This window comes from Macaca mulatta, chromosome 7 (genome assembly GCF_049350105.2).
Source record: "Macaca mulatta isolate MMU2019108-1 chromosome 7, T2T-MMU8v2.0, whole genome shotgun sequence".
Classification (NCBI taxonomy): domain Eukaryota; kingdom Metazoa; phylum Chordata; class Mammalia; order Primates; family Cercopithecidae; genus Macaca; species Macaca mulatta.
Genome location: NC_133412.1, coordinates 149,414,017 through 149,440,639, shown reverse-complemented (window position 1 = coordinate 149,440,639; position 26,623 = coordinate 149,414,017). Strand labels below are relative to the sequence as shown.

Sequence of the window (26,623 nt, the reverse complement as noted above, 5' to 3'; positions counted from 1 at the left end):
CCACTGAAGCTGTGGGTTGCAAACATCCTACACAGTGTTGCTGCACATCCCTGGATTCGTCTCTCCACAGGGAATCAACTTCACACTTTGGGTTCTACCCCATCGACTGGTCACAGTCATTCCTGCCTGAGTCACTCTCCCCTGGACTCTGGTACACCATTAGTCTCATTTCCCTGCGGCCTGGGGTCTTTCCTCCACCCCACACTGGCCAGTGAGGGGCTCAGGTCTTTTGAGGTTAGGAGAAGAGGGAGAAACAAACACTGGCAAGCACTTAGTCCCACACCAGTGATATGGTATAGGAGGGTGAGTATCCTAATCAGAACAGATACTGGCCAAAAGACTCAGGGTCAGAATCCCAATGTGTCTGATGCTGTGGAAGTTTCTTTTCAAACAATGTGGAGAATATACATGGCCTGATAGCCTATTTGAAAAGAAAATGCCATGGGCCCTCAAGGATCCCCAAACTGCAGGAGGGTTGGAGCTCGCGGACAGTCCAGGAGGGAAGGACTCTGTGTAATACTTCCTGCTGAGGCTCTGGGCTTAAAGGGGAGCTGGGACTGCACATGCCCTCCCCTCAGCTCTCAGATATCCGCTTACACTCAAAAACACCTTTCCATGCTCATACACTTTTTTGGGCTTTCATTTGCCTTGTTTCATTGAATAAAATACGCTTCGAGAAAAATGCACAATCATAAGTGTACAGCTCCATGTACACTCTCTTTTACAAAGAGAACTGTCTTAGTTTATTTCGTACTGCTGTAACAGAACACCTGAGACTGGATAATTTACAAATAAGAGAAGTTTACTTTTCACAGTTCTGGGGGCTGGGAAGTCCAAGATCAAGGCATCAGAATCTGATGAGAACCTTCTTGCTGCATCCTCACACAGCAGATGGTGGAAGGAGGTGAACCCACACCCATGAGCCCTTTTTATAGCATCATTAATTCATTCACGAGTCTTCAGTGAACTTTAATTTCTGAGGTTTGTAGGGGATTGGTATTCCCTCATATGCTAGATGTTACGCTTGCTGTCAAAACCAGGCCATGCATTCACTCTTTCATGATAGACTCGGGATACAGCAAGAACACATCCTCTAAACAAAGACAGAACATGACCACAATTTCCACAGGCCCTTCTTCTCCCTCCAGTGACTACTCACATCTACAGCAAGCACAATCCTGATTTGTAACAGCAAAGTTCCGTTTTGCATCTTCTCAACCCTGTATAAATGGAATCATATAATGCATTCTCATCTTTGACTTCTTTTGCTCAACACTGTAATTCCGAGATTCATACATGTTGCTGCGTACAGTTTGTTAATCCTCATTTCTGTACAGTGTTCTGTTCTATGAATATACCACCACTTAGGAATTCATTACCCTATTGATGGGTACTGGTATCATTTCCAGTTTCCACTGTTATATGTAGCACTGTTGTGTACATATGTTTTGATGCATATATGGATGTATATGTATATTTCTATGCGGTTTGTACTTCACAGTGGAATTTCTGGTAGATTGGGTTTGTGTATATTCAGCTTTAATGAACATTGTCAAATAACTTTCCAAAGTGGTTGTACAAATTTACTCCCTGACAGTAGTTTATGAGGGTGTTCACTGTTCCATATCCTTACTTAGTAGTTGGCGTTATCTTTTTAAATTTAGACTTTCTGTTGAATGTGTAGTAATATCGCATTGAGTTTTCATTTGCATTTCATGGATGACTAATGACATTTAAGCACTTTTTGATGTGTCTATTGGCCATTCGGATATTCTCTTTTGTGATGTTTTCTTCAAGCCATTTGCCCATAATTTCACTGGATCATCTGTTTGTTTTAATTGATTTGTAGTACTTTTAAAAATAGATTCTGAATGCAAGTCTTTGTCAAATATTTGTGTTACAGGTATAATCTCCTTTTTTATGGCTTGCTTTTTTACTAATGGGGTCTTTTGATATATAGAACATTTCAACTTTAATATAATTCAATAATTATAGTAATCATTTTCTTTCTCTTCCTAGATAGTGCTTTTGGTATTTTATTTTTTAAATCTTTACCTACTTCAAGTAAATGAAGATACTTTCCTTTTTTTAACCATAATCTTTACTTTTTTATACTTTGATCTTTATGATGCAATCTATATGGACTTGGTTTTTTTCAAGCTGTGAAAACAGGGATCAAGATGTATATTACCTGTGAACATCCAACTAAGTCAGCACCATATATCGAACAGCTCACCCATTCCTTGCTGCACTACATCATTACCTTTGTCCTTAGTTAAGTGACTACGTGTTTGGATCAGCTTCTAGACTCTGTTCTGTTTCACTGTTTTATTTGTTTATTCTTGCACCAATACCACATGGTATTAATTACTGTAACTTTATAAGAAGTCTTGATAGCTAGCAGTGTGTCTTCCAGCTGTGTTCTTTAAACACTCTTCTCTATTCTTGGTCTCTAATGTTTCCATATGTTTCAGAATCAGCTTAATTTCCCCCAAGAAATCTGCTGTGATTTGGACTGGAATTGCATTAACTCTGTAGACCAGTCTGAAAATAACTGACATCTTTACAATACTGAGGCTTTCAATTCATGAACACAGCAGATCTCTCCATTTATTTAGATCTTATTTATTTTTCCTCTGTAATGCTTTCCATATAAAGATTATTTTCTCTCTTTCATTAGATTTATTATCAGTTTATGTCTTTGATGCTATTGTAAATATTTTTAAATTTCATTTTTGAACTGAATATTGCAGATATATAAAAATATCCTTGATTCTTGTATAGTAAACTTGAACCCAGTAGCCTTGCTAAATTTACTTATTTCTAATAAATTTGTTGACCATAGATTCTTTTGAATGTTCTACATAAACAATCATATGCTTTGCAGTCTGTAACTTTTTTTCCTTGCCTTATTGCAATGGTTAAGATCTCTAGTACAATGTTTAATAGAAATAGTATTCGGAAATATTCCTAATCTCAGGGTGAAAGCTTTTAATATTTCACTATTAACTATGATATTTCCTGTAAGATTTTTACTGATGATCTTTACCAATTTAAAGATGTTTCCTTCCAGTCCTAGTGTGTTAAGTGTTAACTATGAATATGTATTTGATTTTATCAAATGCTTTTTCTGCATCATTCTATTGAGATATGTTTTCTGCCTTATGATGCTAATATAGTGAAATACACTAATATTTAAATGGAAACATAATTCATATATCTTAAAAATCATAATTTTAAAGAGTACAATTCAGTGGTTTTTAGTATATTCACAAAGTTGTGAACTATTACCATCATATAACTCCAGAACATTTTCATCACTCCAGAAAGAAACCTCATACCTACTAGCAGTCCTTCCCCATTTCCCTTTTCCCCTTGGCAGCTACTAATCTACTGTCTGTCTCCAATATCTATCTCTATGGATTTGCCTATTCTGAACATTTCATGTGAGTGGAATATGGCCTTTTGTGTCTGGCGGTTTTCAACTAGCATAATATTCTCAAAGTTAATCCATGTTGCCACATGAATCAGTACTTCAGTACTTTTCATGGCAGAATGATGTTTTATTGTACAGATACACTACATTTTGTTTACCATTCATCAGTTGATAGGTACTTGGGTGGTTTTCACTTTTAGTCTATTGTAAATAAAGCTATAATGAACATTTGTGTACAAGCTTTGGGGAGTACATAAGTTTTTAACTGTCTAGAAGTGGGCGTAAAGTGGCATCTTGTAGTTTTAGTATTTCTTCAGTGACTAATGATATTGAGCATCTTTTCATGTGCTTGTTGGCCATGCATACATCTTCTTTGGAGAAATGCTTACTCAAGTCTTTTTGCCCATTTTTAAATTGGATTGTTTACCTTTTGGTTGTTGAGTCATAAGAGTTCTTTATATATTCTGGATATCAGACCCTTATCTGATATATGATTTGCAAATATTTTCTCCCATTCTGTGGTCATCGTTTCATCTTCTTGACAGTGTCTTTTTGAAGGACAAAATTTTAAATTTTGACAAAGTCTTACTTATCTATTTTTTTTTCAATTGCCTGTGTGTGTGGTGTCATATCTAATAAACCATTACCTCATCCAAGGTCATGAAGATTTATGCGTTTGTTTTCTTCTCAATGTTTTCTAGTTTTAGCTCTTACATGTAGGTCTTTGATATGTTTTGAGTTAATTATGCATATTGTATAAAGAGAGATCCAACTTCATTATTTTGCATGTGGATATCCAGTTGTCCCAGGTAGTTTGTCAAAAATAAATCCAGTTGAATGGGTTGAAAACACTGATTTTGTGATGTTAAGCCAAAATCTTGCATTTCTAAAATAAATAATTCACTTAACTTTACTTTCTAATATTTTCTTTAAAATATTTATAAGTATGTTCATTTGATATAGTGACCTATAATTTTCCTTTCTTGTAATGAACCTGCCACCCTTTGGTATTAAAATTATGGTAGCCTCAAAGTGAATCGGGAATTATGTTTCTTTTTCTATTATTTCAAACAGTTTGTATAAGACTAGTGTCAATTCTTTAAATGTTTAAAAGAATTTGCTGGTGAAGCAAAAATCTGGACTGGGGATTTGTTTATGGGAAAGTTATAGTTACAGATTCAACTTTTTTTTTTTTTTCTTTTTTTTCTGAAACACAGTCTCACTCTGTCATCCAGGCTGGAGTGCAGTGGTGTGATCTCGGCTCACTTCAATCTTCACCTCCCAGGTTCAAGCGATTCTCATGCCTCAGCCTCCTGAGTAGCTAGGATTACAGGAGCATGCCACCACGACCAGCTAATTTTTGTATCTGGTCTCAAGCTCCTGACCTTAAGTGATCCACCTGCCTCAGCCTCCCAAAGTGCTGGGATTACAAGTGTGGGCCACTGTGCCCAGCCCAGATTCAACTTCTTAAATAGATATAGACAATTCAAATTTTCTATTTATTCTTTTGGGTGGTTGTTGTTGTTGTTGTTGTTGTTGTTGTTGTTGTTACAGGGTCTTACTCTGGTTGCCCAGGCTGGAGTGCAGTGGCAGCATCTCAGCTCATTGCAGCCTCGACCTCCCGGGCTCAGGTGATTCTCCCACCTCAGCCTCCTGAGTAGCTGGGATCACAGGTGCACGCCACCACGCTCAGCTAATTATTTGTATTTTTAGTAGAGATGGGGTTTCACATGTTGGCCAGGCTGGTCTTGAACTCCTGGACTTAAATGAGCCCCCCACTTTGGCTTCCCAAAGAGCTGGGATTACAGGCATAAGCCACCATGCCCAGCCTTCTATTTACTCATGAGCTGGTAAATTGTATTTTCCTAGAAATTCCATTTCATGTGGATTTTCTGATTTGCTGACATAAAGTTCTTCATATTATATTCTTAGAATACGAAGATTTGGGGTTTTTAAAAACCTCGGGCTTTTTCTAGGGTTTTATATTGGTAATTTGTGCCTTTTTTCTATTTTTAAAATAGAGTTTAGAGTAGTTTTAGATTCACAGCTAAATTGAGCAGAAGGTACAGAGAGTTCCCATATACCTTTTTCCCCCACACATGCAGAGCCTTCCTCACCAGAGTGATACATTTGTTACAATCAATACATTATCATAACACAGTGACACATCTTTATCATCCAAAGTCCATAGTTGATACACTAACGTTCACTATTAGTGTTGTACATTCTATGGGTTTTGATAAATGTATAATGGCATTTAGCCATTATTATAGTATCATACAAAGTATTTTCACTGCCCTAAAAATCTTCTGTGCTCTGCTTATTCATCTCTCCTTCCCCTCTAACCCTTGGCAACAATTCATCTTTTTACTGTCCCTGTAATTTTGCCTTTTCATATAGATGAAATCATACTGTATGTCTCCTTTTCAGATTGGCTTCTTTCACTTAGCAATATGCATTTAAATTTCCTCTATGTCTTTTCATGGCTTGATAGATCATTTCTTTTCAGAGTTAAAAATAATATTCCATTGTCTGTATGTACCAGATTGTTTATCCATTTACCTGCTGAAAGACATCATGGGCAATTACAAATAAGTCTGCTACAAACATCTGTCTGCAGTCTTTCTGTGGACATAAGTGTTCAGCTCATTTGGATAAATACCAGGAAGCATGGTTGCTAGATTGTCTGGTAAGAGTATGCTTAGTTTTGCAAGAAACTGCCAAACTGTCTTTCATCATAAGCTGTGCCATTTTTCATACCCATTAGCTAATTCCCATTAGCGTTCCTGTTGCTCCATGTGCTCACCAGCATTCAGTGTTGTCAGTGTTTTGGAAAATCACCATTGTAATAGGTATGTCATGATATCTCATTATTTTATTCTGCAGTTCCCTAATGACATATGATGAGCATCTTTTCATATGCTTATTTTCCATCTGTATATCTTCTTTGGTGAGGTATCTGTTCAGATCTTTTGTCCACTTTTTAATTAAGTGCTTTTTTTTTTTTTTTTTTCTTATTGTTGAGTTTTAAGAGTTCTTTTTACAGTTTGGATGACAGTCCTTTGTCAGATGTGTCTTTTGTAAACATTTTATCCCAGCCTGGGACTTATGTTCTCATTTTCTTTTTTTTTTTTTAGATCAGTCTTGCTAGGGGTTTATCAATATTATTAGTCTTTTCAGAGAACCAATCTCTGGGTTTGTTGCTATCCTTTTTATACTTTTTGAGACTGCCTTTAGACTTTTTAATGCAAGTTTTGATGTCATTTAAAAATTGCCCTAGTTCAAAATACTGTCTAACATCTATTGTAATTTATTTTTGAACTGTCAGTTATTTAGAAGTATAATGCTTAATTTCTAAATATTTCAGGCTTTTCTGGGGTTTTTAAAAAATTGATTTTTAGAGTAATTTTACTTTGGTCAGAGAACATATTTTAGATGATTTACCCTTTGGAATTCGTTGGGACTTAAAGACCAGCATATGATAAATTTTGGTAAAAATTCCGTGGGTACTTGGAAAGAATACCTCTTCTGACACTGCTGGTTATAGTATTCTACAGACATCAGTTAGGGTAAATTTATTATTCATTTTGTTGTAATCGTCCATATTATTAATGACTACTTGTACTATCAGGTACTTCTAGGTCTGTAATTTTGTTTTCTATATTTTGAAGCTATATTATTAGTTGCATTAAAATACAAACTACATCTTTCTGGTAAATTTATCTTTTTATCTCTATGAAATGTTCCTCTGTGTCCTTAGTAATGCTTCTTGACTTACATTTATCTCAACTGATATTTGTATAGCTATATCAGCCTTTTTTGGTTGGTGTGTTTTTATCGTCCTTTTACTTTCAATCTTTCTCTTAACACTCAAAGTATGCCTCTTGAAAGCCAGATATAGTTAGGTTTTTAAAATATTTACCCATGTGTTAGGCAGCCTCTAACCTCTAATAATGAGGTCATTAAGATGACCTCAAATGACCAACCTCTTGGTATTAAAGCCTTTTGTAATCGCCTTCCTTGTGTGAGGACTGAACCTGACTAACCTCTAGTGAATTCTAATGGTTAATTTTGCTCATGCAAAATGGAGTCACTTGTGTCAAACCCTGACAAAATGGAGCCAGGGAAGGCTATGAAAGGAGGGATTTTGTGCACGATTTGCCTGATAACAGAAGCGAATCAAAGCTTACCATTTAAGTCACACAAAGACAGCAGGACAGCTAATCACTTTTGTAAGAACACTTGCCCAACACACTGACTCATATGCAAGGCCAATCGAACAAAATATAATTTTAAGATTACAAATTTCAGCCAACAACTGCGGCCACTGACAAATCACCACTTGCCAGCTCCCAAAAGACACTATCCCCAATGACTTTCTTTCAAAACAACTTGTATAACCTCCTGTTTCCCCAATAAAACCCTAACATTTTCCTTTCCTCTGTACATACTGGAGGACACCTTGGTCTGTATGTATGACCTGGTTTGCAATCCCACATCTTGTGTATTATTCCCCAATAAAACCTTTTTACTTAGAGATTCATCTTTCTATACATTTTTATGTTGACACACGTTATTTTGCATGTATAGATACAATTCTCTCTGTAGGGCAAATTCCTAGGATTGATGGGTTTAAAAATGTAATGTACCTTTGTAATTTTAATAAGATAGTGTCAACCCTTTATAGTTTGCACTAGTTTATACAATGTATGAGACAATCTAACTACACACTTGCCATTATAGTGTGTTAACACACTTTAGTATTTTTGGTAGGTGAAAAGCTTCTATTATTAAGCATTTTCATATGCTTTAAAGTCATTTGTATTTTCTCTTCTATTAAACGTCTCTGTTAATCTCCTTTGCCCATTTTTATATTGGATTGCTATTCTGTTTTCTTTTTTATTGATAGGGACTCTTTCTGTTTTAGATAACTTAGTCCCTCATCTTGGCAGAGTTACACATTTCTTGCCCAGGTTCTCATTTGCATTTGCTTATGGTGCTACTGTCACAATGAAATTTTTTATGTCTATGAAGTCTAATCTAGCAGTCTTTTCTTTTATGGCTTCTGGGTTTTGTGTCATACTTAGAAAGGCCTTCCCCACTCTTAGGTTATAAAATAACTTTTCTCTTTTTTTTTCTACTTTTAGAAGTATTTTTTTAATGTTTAAATCTTCAGACTGTCTGTAATTTGTCCTGGTATAAGAGGTGAAGTATAGATCCAACTTAATTTTTTTCAACAGAGCCCTACCTAGTAGTTCCCACCCCATTTGCTGACTAATCTTTTTTCCACTGATTGAAAAGCCACCTTTATCATCTTCTCAATTCTTGTATTTAGATCTATTTCTGAACTGTTCTGTTCCACTCATCTGTATGACTACTCACAAATTACTACCACTGTTTTAATTGCTGTAGATGTAAACATTTTAATATCTAGTAGTCTCCCTCTATCACTATTGGTTTTGAATATGAACTTTAGAATCAATTTATGTAATTTTTTTCAATTCTATTGATATTTTTATTGAAGATCACATTAGATTTGTAAATTGAGAGAAGTTATATCTTTATGATGCTGTGTATTTCTATGCGAGAACGTGGTATATCTTCCCATTTGTTTGGGCCTTGTTTCATCTCTCATTAGCATTTTAACCTTTTCTACAAATAATATGTCTTGTGTTTATTCCTATGTTATCATTTATGTTTTGTGCTGTTATAAAATGGGTCTTTTCTTCCCTTAGAGCTTGACATTAGACATTGTATCTATAAAAGCTATTGATTTCTGAAAATTAATTTATTCTTATTTTGCAAGGTCTGGTTAGTCTTTAGTTTCTAAGTAAAAAACTCAGTATCATCTGAAAATTACAATTTTCTCTTCTAATTTCTGTATCTTTCTTTCACTTGTCTAATTGTTTCGCCTACGTCCTACAGAACATTTTTAAATAATAGTGCTAATTAGTGGACATCTTTTTCTTGTTCCTGACTTTAATGAAATTGCTTCTGGTATTCTCAATTAAGCACAACGCAGGCTTTGGATTGAGATAAATATATTTTATCATATTAAGGAAACATCCAGCTATTCCTAATATTAAATGATCCTTGAATTCCTGAAATAAGCCTTATTTAGTCATGGTGAATTAGTCTTTCATCTAGAGCCAGCCTGACTGGGTTCAAATCCCGGCACCATTACTTCTTGGTTTTTGTGTTCAAGCATAATCCTTCACAACTTTATGACTCAGTTTCTTTGTCTCTTAAATGGGGATGATAAGAATATCTACTAATTAGGTTGCTGTGAAAATCAATTGACTATATGGAAAGTTGAGCATCTTTTCATATGTTTGAGAGACATTTGCATTTTTTTCAGTGAACCGTCTGCTCATATCTCTTCCACAGTGGTCTACAGGAAATTCTCTATTTTTATGTTATTTATAAATTAGAAGGATTAGCCTTTAATCTGTGATGTAAGTTGCAACCATGTTTCTGGGTTATCACTTGTATTTTAGTTTGCTTACTGTGTATATGCATACAAGATTTTTTTAAAACAGTCAAATATATCTCTTATTGCATCTGAATTTTTAGTAGTATTTAGTGTGGAAGAGTATATTATTGGTTCCAAAACTTTTCAGTTCCCTATATCCCCATCCTTTGCCATGTGGATTTACATTCCCTTCTACCAAAGGAGTGGAGTGTATTTTTGTACTGGTCCAAGGAGATGAGAGACACTTAGAGCAGATATACCCCAGCTGAGTTCAGTGGCATTATTATGCAATAGCTAACCCAGGTTACAAAGCAAGGGTCCATAGTCTTTTTTAAATAAAAGTTTGGATAGTGAATATTTTAGAGTTTGCGACCACATAAAGTCTCTGTTCTAAGATCTCCTCTTTTTGTTATTGAACACTTTAAAGGTGGAAGAAAAAACAAAGCAAAACACCATTCTTAGCTTGCAGCAGCCCAAAACTAGGCCTTGGGTCAGTCAGATTTGGCCTACAGGCTATGTAGCTTGCTGACCCCTGTCACAGAGGAATTCATCTTTTTTTTTTTTTTCTAGTAGTTGTATAGTTTAAATTGTACAATTAAATCTCTCTTCAATTTGAAAATTATCCTGGCATAGTGTGAGAAACAGATCCACTTTTTCCTGTATGGTTATATATTTATATGTAGCCACTAAACTATATCCAATTATCTCAACACCATTCATTTTTATAATCCATCTTTCCCCCCTACTGACTTAGGGCACCACCTTTATTGTATCCTGAATTGTCATATGCAATTGGGCCTGTTTCAGAATTTTCTATATTGTTCCATTGACCTATGCATGCACCTCTACCACACTTTCAGAGTTGAGACTTTGTTTTAATACGTAGTGGGACTAGCCCTCCTCCTACCAAGTGCTCTCTTAAAAGGGTTTCCTTGGGCTGCTCTTGTGTATTTGTTCTTCTAAATGAACTTTACAATCAATGTGTCAAGCTCCAGAAAAAAAAATTGATGGCATTTTGGGGGTCCCATAACATCTTTTTGCAGAGTACACAGGCCCAGATTTTAAACTACTTACTAAATTTGTTTAATGTTACAGAACTAATCACATTTTCTATTTCCCCTGAATGAGTTTTGAGAAATTATTTTCTCTAGGAATTTTGTCTAAGCTTTCAAATTTATTGGCTTAAGTTGTTTATATTCATAACTTTATCTGTGAGAGTTCTTTGATAACTGGATTGAAGGTTCATTCCTCCAGAGAGAATCTGTGGTTGCTTCTAGTAGTTACCTGGGGTTACAATTGGCTTGGGTCTACGGTAAATTAAATTTCCTCATGCAGTATTCTGCACCATACAAGTAGTACAAATTTGAGCCCCAACCCTCTATATAAGGGACAACTTGTTCAACATTTTTAGGTTGGTAGGAGAGAAACAACTTTTCCTTCACCCAGGGCCAAAGTCAGGAAAGTTTTGTCTTACTTGCTTTCCTAGGTTTAAGCTTTCATGTCATTTTTTACTTCTATAGATTTTTTTCATTTCTCATCATTCTTCTGGGTATTTAGAAACAATTTTTGTTTTTTTGTGTTTGTTTGTTTTTCTAGAGGAGCAATGATAAAACTAACTTCAAAAGTAAAAGAATTCTGTAAGGATGCTCAGTACCTCAGCATCACGCAATATACCCAGGTAACAAACCTGCACGTGTACCCCTCAAATCTAAAATAAAAGTTAGAAAAAGAAAAAAAAATCTTTTCCATGCATTTCATGGCTTTAGGGCTTAGATTATACTAAGCTAAGAAGATAAAAATTGACTGACCTTTGGCTGCAAAACAAAAAGAGTTTGCTACTGACTGCTATGGCATAAATGTTTGTGTCCCCCGAAAACAGGTGGAAATCCTAATCCCCAAAGTGTTGGTATTGGAGACAGGGCCTTTGGGAGGTCATTAGATTAGGAGGGTGGAGCCCCACTGATTGGGATTTATGCCCTTATACAAGAGACCCCAGAGAGCTAACTAGTCCCCTTCACCATGTGAGGACACAACTAGAAGGTGACATCTATGAACCAGAAGGCAGGCTCTCACCAGACACTGAATCAGCCAGCACCTTGATCTTGGACTTCCCAGACTGTGAAACTGTAAGAAATAAATTTCTGTTGTTTATTTAAAAAAAAAAAAATAAGGCAGCAAGATACATTAGCATACAAAATCGGTAGCTTTTATATATAGAGCAATAACCAGTTAGAAGACATAATGGCAGAGGAAATCTCACTTACTAGCAAATAAATTAAATACTTAGGGATAAGCTTAGCCAGAAACGCACAAAACCTACACAAGGATAATTTTAAAACACTGCTGAAAAGGCACAAAATAGACTTGAATAAATGGAAATACATCCTCTGTTCTTGGATAGGATGACTCCACATTTTAAAGATGTTAGTTCTCCCTAAATCAGTTAATATCATATAATATCAATAAAATACCAATGTACCTTAAAAAATGAATTTAGACAAGTTGATACTAAAGTTCATATGGAAAAACAAACATGTTTGAATAGCCAGAAGCACAACAAATAGGAAAAATTATAAGGGGGACTAGCCTTGCCAGTCATTAAAACATACTATAAAGTCTCTATAATTAAAACAGTGTGGTACCATGCACAAGTAGACCAGTGGAATAGAATAGAAAACCCAGAAAGACCCAAGTACATATGGATCCTGGATTGAATACCAAACCAGAAAAACAACATTACTGGGAAAACTGCTATAATTCAAATAAAGTATGTAGTTAATAGGATTGTGTCAATGTTAATTTCCTAGTTTCAATAATTGTACCATTGGTATGTAAGTTAACATTAGGAGAAGCTGAGAGGACACACAGGAAATCTATTTTTGCAGCTTTTCTGTTAAGTCTAATTTTTTTTTTTTTTTAAAGGTTTTGGATCAAGAGCCCCTGAGAATGTGGAAAGGGAGCTCTGTGTCAGGCTAACATGGAACACCAGAGGGAATAAATCACCACTGCTCACATTCCCTGAGTTGGTCTCACTTTATCTCTGGCTGGTCAGCTTTTGCTTGGATTCTATAAAATACATGTCTTTTCAATAAATTCCATGTCATGCTTTAAAATGTAAAATTAAAAATTGGTGTTATAAAAAGTTTTTGTTAATCCTCCAAATGCATTTCTTTGTTTTCATTGGTAGGGTCTTTAAAAATACTTAGTCATGCTAATTGAAATACTTACTTCATTTCTTCTACGACAATTGTTATATTAGATTTCTTTTGATGTCATTTTTTGGCAAATTATACCTTCCTAGAAAATTATCCATTTAATCCAAGTTTTTTAATTGTTTGCGTATAGTTGAGCAAAGTATATTTTATGGCTCTTATATATTATCTGGTAATTTTTATTTTGTGTTTGTCTTCTCTTGTAATGGTGGCTAAAATGTTACATATTTTACTGCATATTTTAAAAATTAGCTGTTTAATTCTGTTTCCCCATTTTTCTAATTAATTTTTCTGGATTCTTTTAGTCTGCTTTTAAAAGATGCCTTTTCCTAATATTTTGAGTTATACAACATTTATCTTAGTTTTTAATATACAAATTTTAGGGCAATGAATTTTCCTCTGAGCACTGTTTTATGTGTATCTCAGAGGAACAAATTTATAGTCTAGACATGAAATGCTTTTCAATGCTTTGCATTTCCTAATCAACCCAAGAATAGTTGAAGAGCTCAAAAACATTTTAGATTGCATATGAGCAGTGTTTTCTGGCTTTAATTTATTGCATTCTTTTTTTTTCTGACCACTTATCCTCAAATTCTAAGTTTATTACATTTTTATCAGCAAATGCCATCTGTTGTTCCTTTTCTCTGTTCTGAAACTTGTGTTTTCTGTATGCTCTAATACACAGTCAAATGGGGAAATGTTTTATGGGTACTTTAAAGTGTAGTTGCCATTTTTAGGGTAAAGTCTAGTATGTATCAACTAGATCTTATGTATCTTATTTAAATCATCCCATGTCCTAGGTTTTATCCATTGATTTGTCATGAACTGACAGAACTGAATTAAAATATCTGACTAACACTGCATTTCAGTTTCTTCCTGTGTCTCCCATGGCTTCCAATACATAAATGGTTTTCCATTATTTGGTACAGATATTGAGAAACATTATATCTTGTGAGTCACACCCTTTAGCATTATGTAGTGTTTTTATTTTTCTTTTCTTTTTTTTTTTTTTTTTTTTTTTGAGACGGAGTCTCGCTCTGTCGCCCAGGCTAGAGTGCAGTGGCGCAATCTCGGCTCACTGCAAGCTCCGCCTCCCGGGTTCACGTCATTCTCCTGCCTCAGCCTCCCGAGTAGCTGGGACTACAGGCGCCCGCCCCTGCGCCCGGCTAATTTTTTCTATTTTTAGTAGAGACGGGGTTTCACCATGGTCTCGATCTCCTGACCTTGTGATCCGCCCACCTCGGCCTCCCAAAGTGCTGGGATTACAGGCGTGAGCCACCACGCCCGGCCTATTTTTCTTTCAATTCTTTTTCCCTAAGTTCAACCTTGCCTGATATGCAGACTACAACTCATTTTCTTACTTGTGTTTGCTTGGTTTACTTTTGCTCAACCTTTCTGAATCTTATAACATGAAATTAGTGTTTGCTGCCATTTTTGCCTTTTATCTATGGCTAAGTTTACTTTTATTAATATGACAGGTACATTTGTTCCTATTCTATTGTTTTAGAAATCTTTCATTTTTGTGATTTGTTTGGTTGTGTATACATGTTTTTTCTCATAATTAGCAGTCTGAATTCTTCTTCTAGTGATAATCTCTTTAATCATATTTTCATATGATCCCCATAATCCTCTATTTCATTAGTCAATATACCTTCTCTAGTATGAGCAATGAAAAATTAGTATATTTACCTCTCCTCCCTATACTATTTTAATAATGGAACATAAAAGTCACTTTCTTATTTCTATGTACAAAAGCTAGACTATATCACCTAATTTAAAATGCTGGTCAGTCAGAAGCTGTTCAGGAAAAATGTTGGCCCAAAACTCACAATTATTTCACTTTTATGCAGTTTCAAAAGGTTTAGCTAACTTTATTTATAGCACGGTATTAATGAGACCAAAATCATGGGATCAGAACTTAGTGTGAGCCAGTAGATTGGTTTTATCCCATGGGCACTTTCTGTAAGCTTAAAATATCAAAGATTGCTAAGGTGTTCAGTCCAAAAGGGGTAAACAGATCAACACAAATTTACCGTCACTACTGAGAAACAAAGCCCAAAAAACTTAACTGGCAGTTGAACAACTTCATCGCTGAAGAACAGTACAAGGAACTAAGATCATCACATTGTGCATTAAACTCTACTAAGTCGGTGGTTCAAGGGGAATAACCTCAGACTGGTATCATGCTAGAACATGTAATGGAATCAGTCAGCCATGATTCCAAATAAAGCATTACTTCCAATTCAGTTTAACCTAGTTTTAACATGTCAGTAGCTCCTACCAATAAGTGGGCCTAGCTATATTTCCAACGGAAGGTGACCAAGGCAATGCAAACCTGTTCACATCTCAGTTCCAGCTTTGTATGCACAATGGGCCAGTTGCAGTAGGGTTTCCATGAATACACCCTGAGCTTAGCAGAGGAATACTGCAATAGTTCTCCAACTCAACAAGTAAGCCAGTATACACAGGACCCTTCACTTCCTGTCTCCTGCCTTCCTCTCTCTGTTCCTCTACAAGCTTTACATGTGGGCCATACGAAAACACTTGCAGTGCTCTGAACAAACCATGCTCTTACCCTTGGAGGGCTTGATCCACTCTTCTTAACTCCTGCTCATCCTTCAGGATTTCATTCCGTGTTTTTTTTTTTAACTCTTCCACTGCCCAGTTTGAGTTAAAGTGCCCTCTTCCTTGCTGCCAAAATACCCTGTCATTCTAATACTTGCTTTTCTTGTCTCTTCCTCAGAAGACCATGAACATCATGACAGCAGGAATGCCTTCCTTCTCTGTATACCCAGCTCCTAGCAGAGTGCTTGGCATAAAATGTGTTCTATACACATCTACTGAATAAAGGGACATTTCTAAAAGCCAAGACTGTTAAGGCAGCTTTTGCTAACAGTCAAAGAAATGTTTACCAAGGTGTTGAAAAGTCTATCACTAACATTACGATCTCATAACACGTATCTTCCTCACTTAGGAATCAGTTGTGCCTTGGTACACAAAGGACAATACCTTTTTATTGCCATAGGTTTGCAAGATCTGCAAGATTTAATTGACTTTTCTCTCGCTCTGGTCACTCTCAAGAACAAAACTAGGTTGTTATAAGAGGATGTCACAGAAACCAGCTATCTCCATTCAATGATGTATGCACAGAGAAGGGATGAGCCCATTCAGTGGCCTGGTAGAGAAACAGCCCAAGAGAAACAAGTCAATAGAGGTCTCATCAGACACTGGCCCAGGGCCCAGTGGCCCACAGCTTATGCATACGTACATGCCCTCTGACAGTTCAGTTTGTCAAAAGAGGCAGCAGAGGTATTGGTTGGGAACAGACACTCTTTAACATCAAACAGACTTGAATCTGAACCTTCACTGATGCTTAATAGATATGTGACTTGAGCAAGTTTGTCTATAACTGTATTTCATTGTTTTAAAATGGAGACAAAAGTACCTACCCTTAGAGTTGTTGAATAAGTGAGATGTTGTTTCCAAATGGCAGACCACTAAGTACATATTTGCCATCATTATTATTAGGTATTCTGGACAGGGGCCTAATAGTCTCAAGGATAGTATATCTAAGGGGCCCAGGGGTATCCTGCTTTAGGGCAGTTATCCTCTTCCCTAAGAGGTCCCTGAGGAGCACTTGGCTTAATCAGTGTTCAGTAAATGTTTGTTGAATGGGGCAATGGCTCTGGTGGACCTTTGTTATTCTTATTGGCTGTCCAGCATCTGAAGTACCTTCCCACATGTGAGGAAGCTCAACTTTCCAGATAACCTCATTCTGACTTCCTAGCCAGGACACAGGCATATGACTACTAATCAGATCCACCTACCCCATATTTTGAATCAGAAACTAGCGAGTCAAAGACATCAGGAACACACAGCATCACTTCTGATGAAAGTGGAACCCATATATCCAGTTCCAGTGGCAGCATGCAATGGTAACAGTAGACTGGGAAATCAAATTTCACTGTATTCATAGGGCTAGTGGTGATGCCCCAATAAAAAGTTCCTTGATAAAGATCAACATGAAGCTCAAGGTCAAAAAGGGATGAGGCAGCCCAATTAAAAGTCTTAACCAGCAGCAGAAAGCCACAGATTGAAGACAGCATTAGGTGGAGGAGCCTCTTTTGGGCACAGGCCCCCTCACCAGGCCAAGACGCCGAAGAGGAGAAAGCAGAAGAGGGAGCACAGTCCAGGTCATCTTTTCACAAACAGCAACTCATAAGTAAACAGGAGTGATCCACCTTAGAATCTCACTAATCTAATCAGCAATTCCTCCTACCTCACTGGGCTTGGAGGAGGAACAAGGGAGGTAAGAGAAGGACCAGAATCCTTTAGTATGCTTTCCTAGAAGCCTGCAGTGATTAGTGAATGTGAACGCTCCCCTCTAATCTGTGCTTTTAAGTTGGTGCATTAAGGTGGTATGGCAAAGGAACTCACTGGCACACAGGTGTTCATTTAAGTAACGGAGGTGGTGGCAGAGACCGGCATCCAGTCTGTGCTAGACTGACCTACCAAACAACCCAGAGAAACTGAGAAAGAGCAAAGAAGTGGGAGAAAAATCAGGAAAGCAGGGTCAGGAAAGGGAGCGTTCCAAAGAAGGAAGTGGTTATATAGCATCAGTATCATAAAAATCAACCTATGGGCTACATTTTGACAGTAGAAGTCACTGGTGAATCCAGCAAGACCAGTTTTCATGGTAGCAAGGGTAGCAGCCAGGTTTTAGAGCGGTGGTTCTCAGCCTCAGCTACACTTCTTTTTAAAGACTGAAACCCGTCCCACCTCCCCATGCTGACTTAATGGGTCTGTGGTCCAGTCCAGAATTAGGACGTTTTAAAGCTTCCCAGGTGATGCTAACATGCAGCCAGGGTTAAAAACTACTGCCTCAGTGGACTGCAGAATGGACAGAGTGCAGATAAGGGCAGTATACTTTAGTGGTAGTTAGGCTTTCAAAGGGTTGAGGAAAGGTATTTTTGTTTGAAGCAGGACTATCTGAACATGTTTAAATGCAAAGCTGTATGTGCCAGGAGTGTGAGGCTGTATCTAGATCAAGTCATTTATCAAGGGAGAGGGCTTAGGGCACAGGAAAAGGGATTCGTCTTGGGCAGGACAGGCACGGGCAAGAAGGTAAGGAAGGGTGTGTGTGAGGGTGTCTAAGTGGGAAGTTCTGCCTGAGGCTGTTACGTGGTGGGGGAGGGCTGAGATTAACTGCTGAGATTGAGAGAAGGTGGGGGTAGAAAGGGTTTATAATAGCCAGTTTGCAGTAGCTGCTGACAACAGGAGGGAGTTTGAGATCAATATTGAGAGCAATTCAAATCGTTACCATGGTTTTGGGGTGGCATCAGTTTGCATGGTCATGAGATTTTTTTTCATGGCCCGCTTGAGGAAGCAAGGTGTAGGACCTATACATAATGAAATGTGTTGATTTTGAGTCAAAGTCATGAAGGCCATCTTTAAGTTCTCTGATATTTTCTTACCCCTTTCAATTAAAAACATTTGAATGAGGGGTCAGCAAGGGTCAGAACTTTCTGAGAAAGAAAACATTAACTTATATAATTTACATCTTAAAGCCTTCTAACTTTTTAGTCTCACACCTTGATAATATCTAGTAACACTAACATTTGTGGCCAGAGGTAGTTTTAACCGGTCTTTAAGATGGAAAAGAAAAATTGTGTGGTGTTTTAAAAGACTGCAAAAATTGAAATGAGAGCTTAACAGCCTACACACATAAGCATCTGAGGAAATGAGAACTCCTAGTGTACCTTTGCAAACACAATGAACTCTTTAGCTATGCATATTCCCTGAAAAGACAGAACCTGGATTTCTGGGCTCTGGCAACCAGTTAGGACCCAGCCCAATTAACACAAGTAAAATATAAAGAAAAAATGGCCACGGTTTTTTTTTTTTCCAAAGCCTTAAGATTAGAGTACCATATTCTGAAATGCTGAATCCACGAGTCGGACAATAACAACAACAACAAAGCATGAGATTGCTATTGGTCTCCAACCCCTGCAGAATCGCTAGCTGAAATCTAAAAAAAGACAACACGGTGTGATTAAGTGGGATCACAGAAAATTGATTTTTACATGCTCTGATGTACTGAGATTCAATCCTAGCAAGAGATTATCAATAACTCAACAGCTATTTATTACACACCTATGTACCCAAGGTGGTTTTTTCTTCCAATATTTTTTTTTTCATTTTTATGAGCCATACTTTAAATGATTCATCATTATCATGCTGGAAAATACATGATACTTTCCCTTGAAACTAAGATCTTATGAACAAATGTGGTAAACTCATACCTTACACAAATCACATTTTTACTGCCAATTGTGAAAAATGACTATCATTCATAGACTAACAACTCATTGTTACATTTTTATCCATTTTTATTTGATTATTCATTTTTTGATACAGGATCTCGCTCTGTCACCCTGGCTGGAGTGCAGTGGCCAGATCATGGCTCACGGCACCCTCAACCTCCTGGGCCCGAGTGATCCTCTTGCCTCTGCCTCCCAAGCAGCTGGGACCACAGGCATGCACCACCACAGCCAGCTAATTTTTAAAAGTTTTTGTAGAGACAAGGTCTCACTATGCTGCATAGGCTGGTCTTCACATCCTGCGATAAAGCAATCCTCCTGCCCTGGCCTCCCAAAGTGTTGGGATTATGGGCGTGAGTCACCACACCCAGGCTTTATCCATTTTCAAGGTTATTTCCAACCATCTAAACATAGCCTTTGATAGCATCCTTTGTCAATTTTTCAAAAAGATCTTTCAGGAGCTTGCAAGGGAAAAAAAATATGAGAAATAAAGACATTAACAGTTTCTGCAAAGAATTATACAAAAAAAAAATCTCTTTACTTATGGAGGGAATATGAGAGCATCTCAGAGCTTAGAAGGAGACCAGTCCATTAAAACATCTTTTTAACTGTGTCAAAGTCTATGGTTCTCAAACTTGAGCATGCACCAGAGCCCCCTGGAGGGCTTACTGAAAGACTGCTGGGCCTTGCGCTGGCAGTTTCTGATTCAGCAGGTCTGGTGTGGGCAAGGTGTGCTGGTGTTGTTGGCCTAGGGACCACACGCTGAGAATTCCTGCTGGGCAGCTCCCTTTCTCTCCACGTTGCTTCCCACTTCTCCACCTTGCCAAGATTGCTTCTTTGCTGAATGTCTTCAGGATGTGCCCCCATTCTTCAATACTGTACTTGAAAAATTTTTTATTTCCTAAATCTGGCAATTTTACCAAGCATTTATGATGTCTACTTACAGTGATAGAAAAATGTCTTCTTTCAGCCATAAGTTTGTCTTGCTGGACTTGTTAAAAACCCTATAGTCCATACTCTTCAACAATACTTCTCATCTTCCTTCTTTTTGATGTTGCTGTTTCTGGGCATTTGATGTTCATCTTTTGGAGACATTAACACAGGAGAAAGCATCTCTGTGCCACTTGCATTTAGTTCTGAGTGATGGAATTCACCATTTTCCTCACCCTTTCCCTCTGTACCAGACTTCTTCTAAGGGGAGAAATTGTTGCCAGTGACAGTAACTCTGTGACCTTTCACAACAGGAGTGGGAGATAAGGAAACACTGACAAATAAAATTGGCAGCTCAAGCACTAGCAGAGGGAAGCAGCTGACAAGAGCTAACTGCTTTTACCATCCCTCCAACCATCGCATGAACCATGACGTCCTCCAAGCCATGCCTCCAACTAGACTGCATCCACAGCTGCGAGAGTGAGCCACTCTGCTCTCAGTCCAGCTCAGATAAGCTTCACAAGACATACAGGGCACTGAACACAGCTGCTAATGCTGAGGTTTTTACAGTCTTCTCCCCAGGGGGAGAAACCTGTGTGGCTCAGAACCACAGTAATGAAGCCAAAATGAAACAAAGACCGGAAATGAATCATGCATCACCACAAGGAGCCTACGCCTGGAGCCAAAGTGGAGAACCCATCGCATCAGCAATGACTGTGCCAGCCTAGTTCCTTTGTCTCAACACTCCGTATCTTCTTCAATTCCAAGTGACTTTAATGATAACTCTGCAGCAACAGAACTTTCCAGGCTATATTACAGGTATATAGATACAGCTACAGTGTCTCTAACTCCAAAATGCAAGGCTCTATCAATCTATTTGGAAGTCATAACTAGTTTAGTTACTTGTCCTAGGTGTTGTGCTTTACTTAACAAAGGATGCTCTACAAGCATCACAGACTAAGAAGATTTATTTCAGCTTTTGGCCATTTTGCTACAAAAATAGCCTTGTTAGTAGCCTATTTCATAGCCCAGCAATGTCCTCTAAAATTTCGAATCTCATTTGATTTCTAAACAACTCAAGGCTAATGTGGCCTATTTTCCAATCACATACCACTCAGTAAAAACTATACCCAGCCCCCTCCAAATCCGGTACCAGGTAAACAAGCTACTAATTTCCTTTTATTAGTTCTTACCAAGAGGCAACACAAGGCTGGGCATGGTGGCTCACACCTATTACTACAACACTTAGGAAGGCCGAGGCAGGAAGATTGCTTGAGGTTAGAAGTTCAAGACCAGCATAGGCAACAGAGCAAGACCCCATCTCTACAAAAACTTTAAAAAATAGCCAGGCGTGGTGGCACACTTCTGTAGTTCTCACAACTCAGGAGGCTGAGGCAGGAGGATGGCTTGAGCTTATGAGGTCAAGGTTACAGTGAGCTATGAACACATCACTGCACTCTAGCCTGAGTGACAGATCAAGAACCTGTCTCTAGGAAACAACAACAACAACAACAAAAGGCAACACGAGAGTTTTGTTCCTTTCAAATACTGCATCTGAAAAAAAACTAAAATTCCCTTAAACTCGTAATTAAAACCAACTTTTTATTAATGATCCTCACAGAAGCAGATAATGTTTTGACTTCTGCCCATCGTGGAAAACACACAAAATTAGGATTCAGATAGGCCATCGTGTAGCCAGCTGGGAAAAATCAGAACCCTGAAATAAATAAAAACTGTTTAACTCAGCTTTAGTTATTACTTTTGAGCAGGTCAAATACATGAGCTCAAGGATCATCCTCAAAGTAAGTCGTGTTTCAGAGTTTTTCAACACTGATTACAAAACCTGATTTTTGAAACTAGGTAATTTCTTTGAAAGATAATAGATTTTTCTTAATTTATGACATTATACACTGTGCCGCATATAAAGAAACTTTAAGTTTTAAGATTCAAAATACACTCATTTCTAAGGCTATCCTCTGAAACGGGTTAATACAGAAAGCAAGCAGAATACATTGATTAATAATCCTTAAACATGCACATACAGCACCTTAAAATGAGGAGCACAATTTACAACCCTGTGTTGGAAAGTATTTGTGTGCTTAATATTCTATTCTCTCAGGCAACTAACTTTCTCCCCATTTATTACAGGTAGATGTTGCATTCTTGGGTAATCCCTGTTGAAAGTATTCAAAATGGGTAGAAAAGCATGCCCAAGAAGATAATAAATATTCACGGTATACTGTTTCATAAATAAGCATCTCAGACTGACTCAGGTCTATCACTGAAAAACAAGAGATTATAACCCAGGGCAGAGAAAATCTGAAAGTCTGGGATTCTAGTCCTGGCTTAGTTCTGTGATTTGGAGCAAGTCACTCAATTCTGTGACTGTTTTCGTCTCCTTAAAATGGCATGACTTTGTAGAGATGTTTGAAATGTAAATAATGTTGTATATAAAAATTATTTTTAATGATAGGTAGAAAAGTGGACTATCAGGCAACAAGTTATATAGAAAAAATGTGGGAACACCTTGGCCCCCTGACCTTTGGAGGTTTTCACTAATAGGCCATGATCATGGGACCAATCACTGCATGAGTCATACAGCTTGACACAAACAAAAAATTATGTCCACAGATTTCTCTCAAACCCAACCAAGTATGTTAAAAATATATGCCACGGGTCACTATGGTGACAATGCACATGACAACAAAATCTAACCTCATCACTAAAACAATTCAGTGGTACCAATTTATATTCAACAGACATACTTTCTATACTTCTGTGGGTGCAGCCCACAGGGAAGGGAAGTGCAGCCTGGGAAATCCCTGTAAGCACACACACTGCTGCAAGAGAGCCACGGGTGACTCAGAGGTCTGCTGGGCCAGTTTCAGCATTCTCCCATCCCATCATCTCCACTCCTGTTAAGCACACATACTGCTGCATGAGAACCAGAGGCAACTCAGAGGCATGCTGGGCCGGCTTCAGCACTCTCCCACACTGCTGCATGACATGAGAACCAAGGGTGGAACACCCCTGTGAGCACACACACTGCTGCATGAGAACCAAGGGCGACTCAGAGGCATGCTGGGCCGGTTTCAGCACTTTCCCGTCCCATCGTCTCCACCTGCTCTCCCTCTACCATATTCCTGATTATGAACAATTGACATGTTCTCAGTCTTAAAGTGCCATGTAAACTTAGCTTCAAACCCCCTTTTCCAATTAGATTCATGCCCACCCACCTCCCCACTTCACTGATAAAGAAATCTGGAGTTTCCATTGATAAGGACTATAATTGTAAAAGGGAGTATGATAAAGCAACCCATCATTACACTTTGTATGGGAAACAGGGGCAATCGCACTTTGGGGGAAGGAGGTGCTGCCCCATCCAGCACCTATTTAAGACAGAAAATAAGCAGCTGCATGAGTGGGAGTCCCTCTACAATGTGACCAGAGCAGGGAGCAATTCACCAAGAGCTTCTGTGTGTTTCAGAGTAAATGCACTCATTGGTATTAAAAAAAAGCCCTTCTGTCAGCCAGGCCCCTGAATGAATGACAGACACTCTTGATAATACTTTTTAGAAAGCGTGGCTTCTCTCCAGCAGCTCCAGGCCATCACTTATTTCTCATTTTGTCAAAGTAGCATCCAACTTCAGGCACGACTGTATATATAACTCCACATGCAGCTGAGCCATCATAAACACGCCAAATATAAAGGCATGTCAAAAAGACATTTTACCTCCCCAAAGCATGGCCCCAAGAAGCCATTATTATAATAGAGTATGAATTTCTGCTGCAGGTTATTAACCTATAATACTAACAATAAAGTTCTGCTTAGGACATAAAGGCTTACACTGGGACATGAAGTAGTAAGACACAATTCACTGACTATTTTAAATTTGCTGTACACCTAAACCATCTTCACCATTACACCAAGCTGTGTGTGTGCGTGTGCATGTATACACGCGTCCTCTTTCAGTAGAACATAAACTCTGAAGATGAGGTAAAATACAATACAGCTGCTGCTGCTGATGAGCTGTCTGAGTTTCTGCAGACAATCTGCAAAAAAATGGAAGTTCTCAAGGCCCAGTTGCTGGTGTCTCTTTTGAGGCTCCAAAATGAGAACCTCGTTGATTTATCTTATTGGCACTCTGCGTGAAATCAAGAGTAGGCTCAAAGGCAAGCCTTATCTCCTGCAAACAATTCCATACAGGCCTCAACTCAGTATTTAAATTTGTTTGGAACTGGCTACAAATTTGGAACTTCCTCAAATGATATTAAAAGCTCTACACAAAACGTATGCAGAAGCAGTTACTGGTTTTTCAAGAACAAAGACAACTGCAAAAAAGCAACAGCTCTGTAAATGGAGCTGTAGTAAATGTTGAGACAGCAATAACAAGGTAACAAATAGAGCAGAGGATGACCTTTTTGTAAAAAATTGTTGCCTCAATATTTTACTATTAAAAAAAAAAAAAAAAGACTCCCACAACATGATCTTCTGAGAGAAAGAGTCCACTGCTGTGTCTGAAAGAGGAGTTGGTTCTGGTGGTGAAAGGACTGGGAATGTCGATTAAGATATGCAAGACTATCTAACACAAAGTCCAACATTTGCTTCAGCAACACCCAGTCAGCTCCTGGAGGGTGAAGTCTTGCTCTCTAGCTGTATCCAGGGCTCTTTTCTTGTGGCATTTTAAAAAATGTAGCAGTAGTTGCATCTGTGGCTTTCTCTGCTGCAGAGGTCCTGACCAACCACTCAGAGCTGGGTGATTTGGGGGCTTGTGATGCTGGTGTGGTTGGCTCCACTGCATCCATGTGAACTAGTAAGGTTACAATAGAGAGGAGCAAAAACATCAAGGGGAGATAAATTAGAACAAGACAAATTAGAATGAGAGACACTTAGAAACAAAATTTTCTTAATCCTTATACTTCATGTCCTAGTAACCTAAGTGGCCACATAAGGTACCTCTTTTTTCTCTACAAAAAAGTAAAGACAAGATTTAAGTAAGATAGTATTTCCTAATCTGAGAAAATGGGTTCAATTGAGCAAATAAATAAATTCAGGAGCACGCATTCATAATGTAGTAAAAATCACTTATAAAGTACTTCTGTGCCTATTGCTTAAACAATGAATACTCATGATCTTAATTGTTAATACAAACCCTTACTCATAGATACTCGTAGAGATGACTCATAGTGATCTCCACTTTCTAGATCAGGGAACTGAGGTATAGAGAGATCAGATAAATTGTTCAGGGATAAAACAGAGCTGGTTAAATATCAAGATTCAAACACAGATACTGGACTCTAAACCCCACGTTCTTCCTGCCACAACCCATTCCTCCGACAGGGCAGTGTTACCAATAAATATATACCATACAACAAGGAAAATGGCAGAAAAAGAGCACAATCAGGCCCAATATTTTTCCATAAGATCACTAAAGACATTCTGGACAGGAGACATGGCTTGTGCAGAGCTGTCCTGTATACTTCAGAACACTCACCGATCTGGATCCTATCTGCTGAATGCCAGGAACATTCCCCAGTCATTGTGACAAACAAACATTTACTTCACATTTCCAAATGCCCCTGAGCGGAGTGGCACAAACCATCATCTCCACTCACTCTGCTAAGAACAAATATATACTAAAATATGGCAAAACCTAGGAAAGTTTGGATTTTACCCTGTCACCCAATAATTCCACTCCCAGAAATGTAACCTAGAACAGTAATTTTCAAATTTCGGGTCACAAAATCAATTTAGTGGGTCATGACCATTACTTTTTTTTCTCAGTGAAAAAAATAGAAAGTATCAGCACGCACCCAGGATTTATTTCAGATTTACATGTGCAACCAACACACATATTCAAACATGAATTTCTTATTGTGGGCTAATGTAAAAATATCTTGAAAGCTGTTACTCTAGATACAAGAGTTTCTTGAGGGCAAAAGCTTTCAAACATTTTGGAACTTCACCAGAGCAGCAGGAAATACATTTGACAACTCAAATCTCTCTCTCTCTTTTTTTCTCTCATACACACACGCACTCACAACAAACTCAGGCACACATACTCACTCATATTTAACTGGTAATAAATTTCAAGAAACTATACCTACATGGTCACCAAACTGCAGTGAAAAAAGCACTACCCTAGAAAAACTTTTTTTGTTGTTGTTGCTATTTTTTACTACAGTAAAATACACATAAAATTTGCTATCTTACCCATTTTTAAGTGTACAGTTCAGTTGCATTAAGTACATT

General features: G+C 37.8%; 1 protein-coding gene across 16 annotated transcripts in view; it reads right to left on the bottom strand.

Annotated features, from left to right (window-relative positions):
- Positions 1-719: 719 nt before the first annotated feature.
- Positions 720-26,623, bottom strand: part of GPATCH2L (G-patch domain containing 2 like) — a 75,293-nt gene continuing 49,389 nt past the window's right edge. For 8 of the 16 annotated variants that reach the window (XR_013396466.1, XM_077941530.1, XM_015144172.3 and 5 more), the window contains one exon: positions 19,495-25,181. Coding sequence is in view for 11 of the 16 variants with exons in the window: in XM_028851707.2 (XP_028707540.1) it covers positions 24,978-25,181 (204 nt within the window). In the remaining 5 variants the exon portion in view is untranslated. Of the gene's footprint in view, positions 1,221-11,981; positions 12,033-19,494; positions 25,182-26,623 lie in introns of those variants that run through there. The other 8 variants (XM_077941533.1, XM_077941532.1, XM_077941534.1 and 5 more) reach the window with 4 other exon arrangements.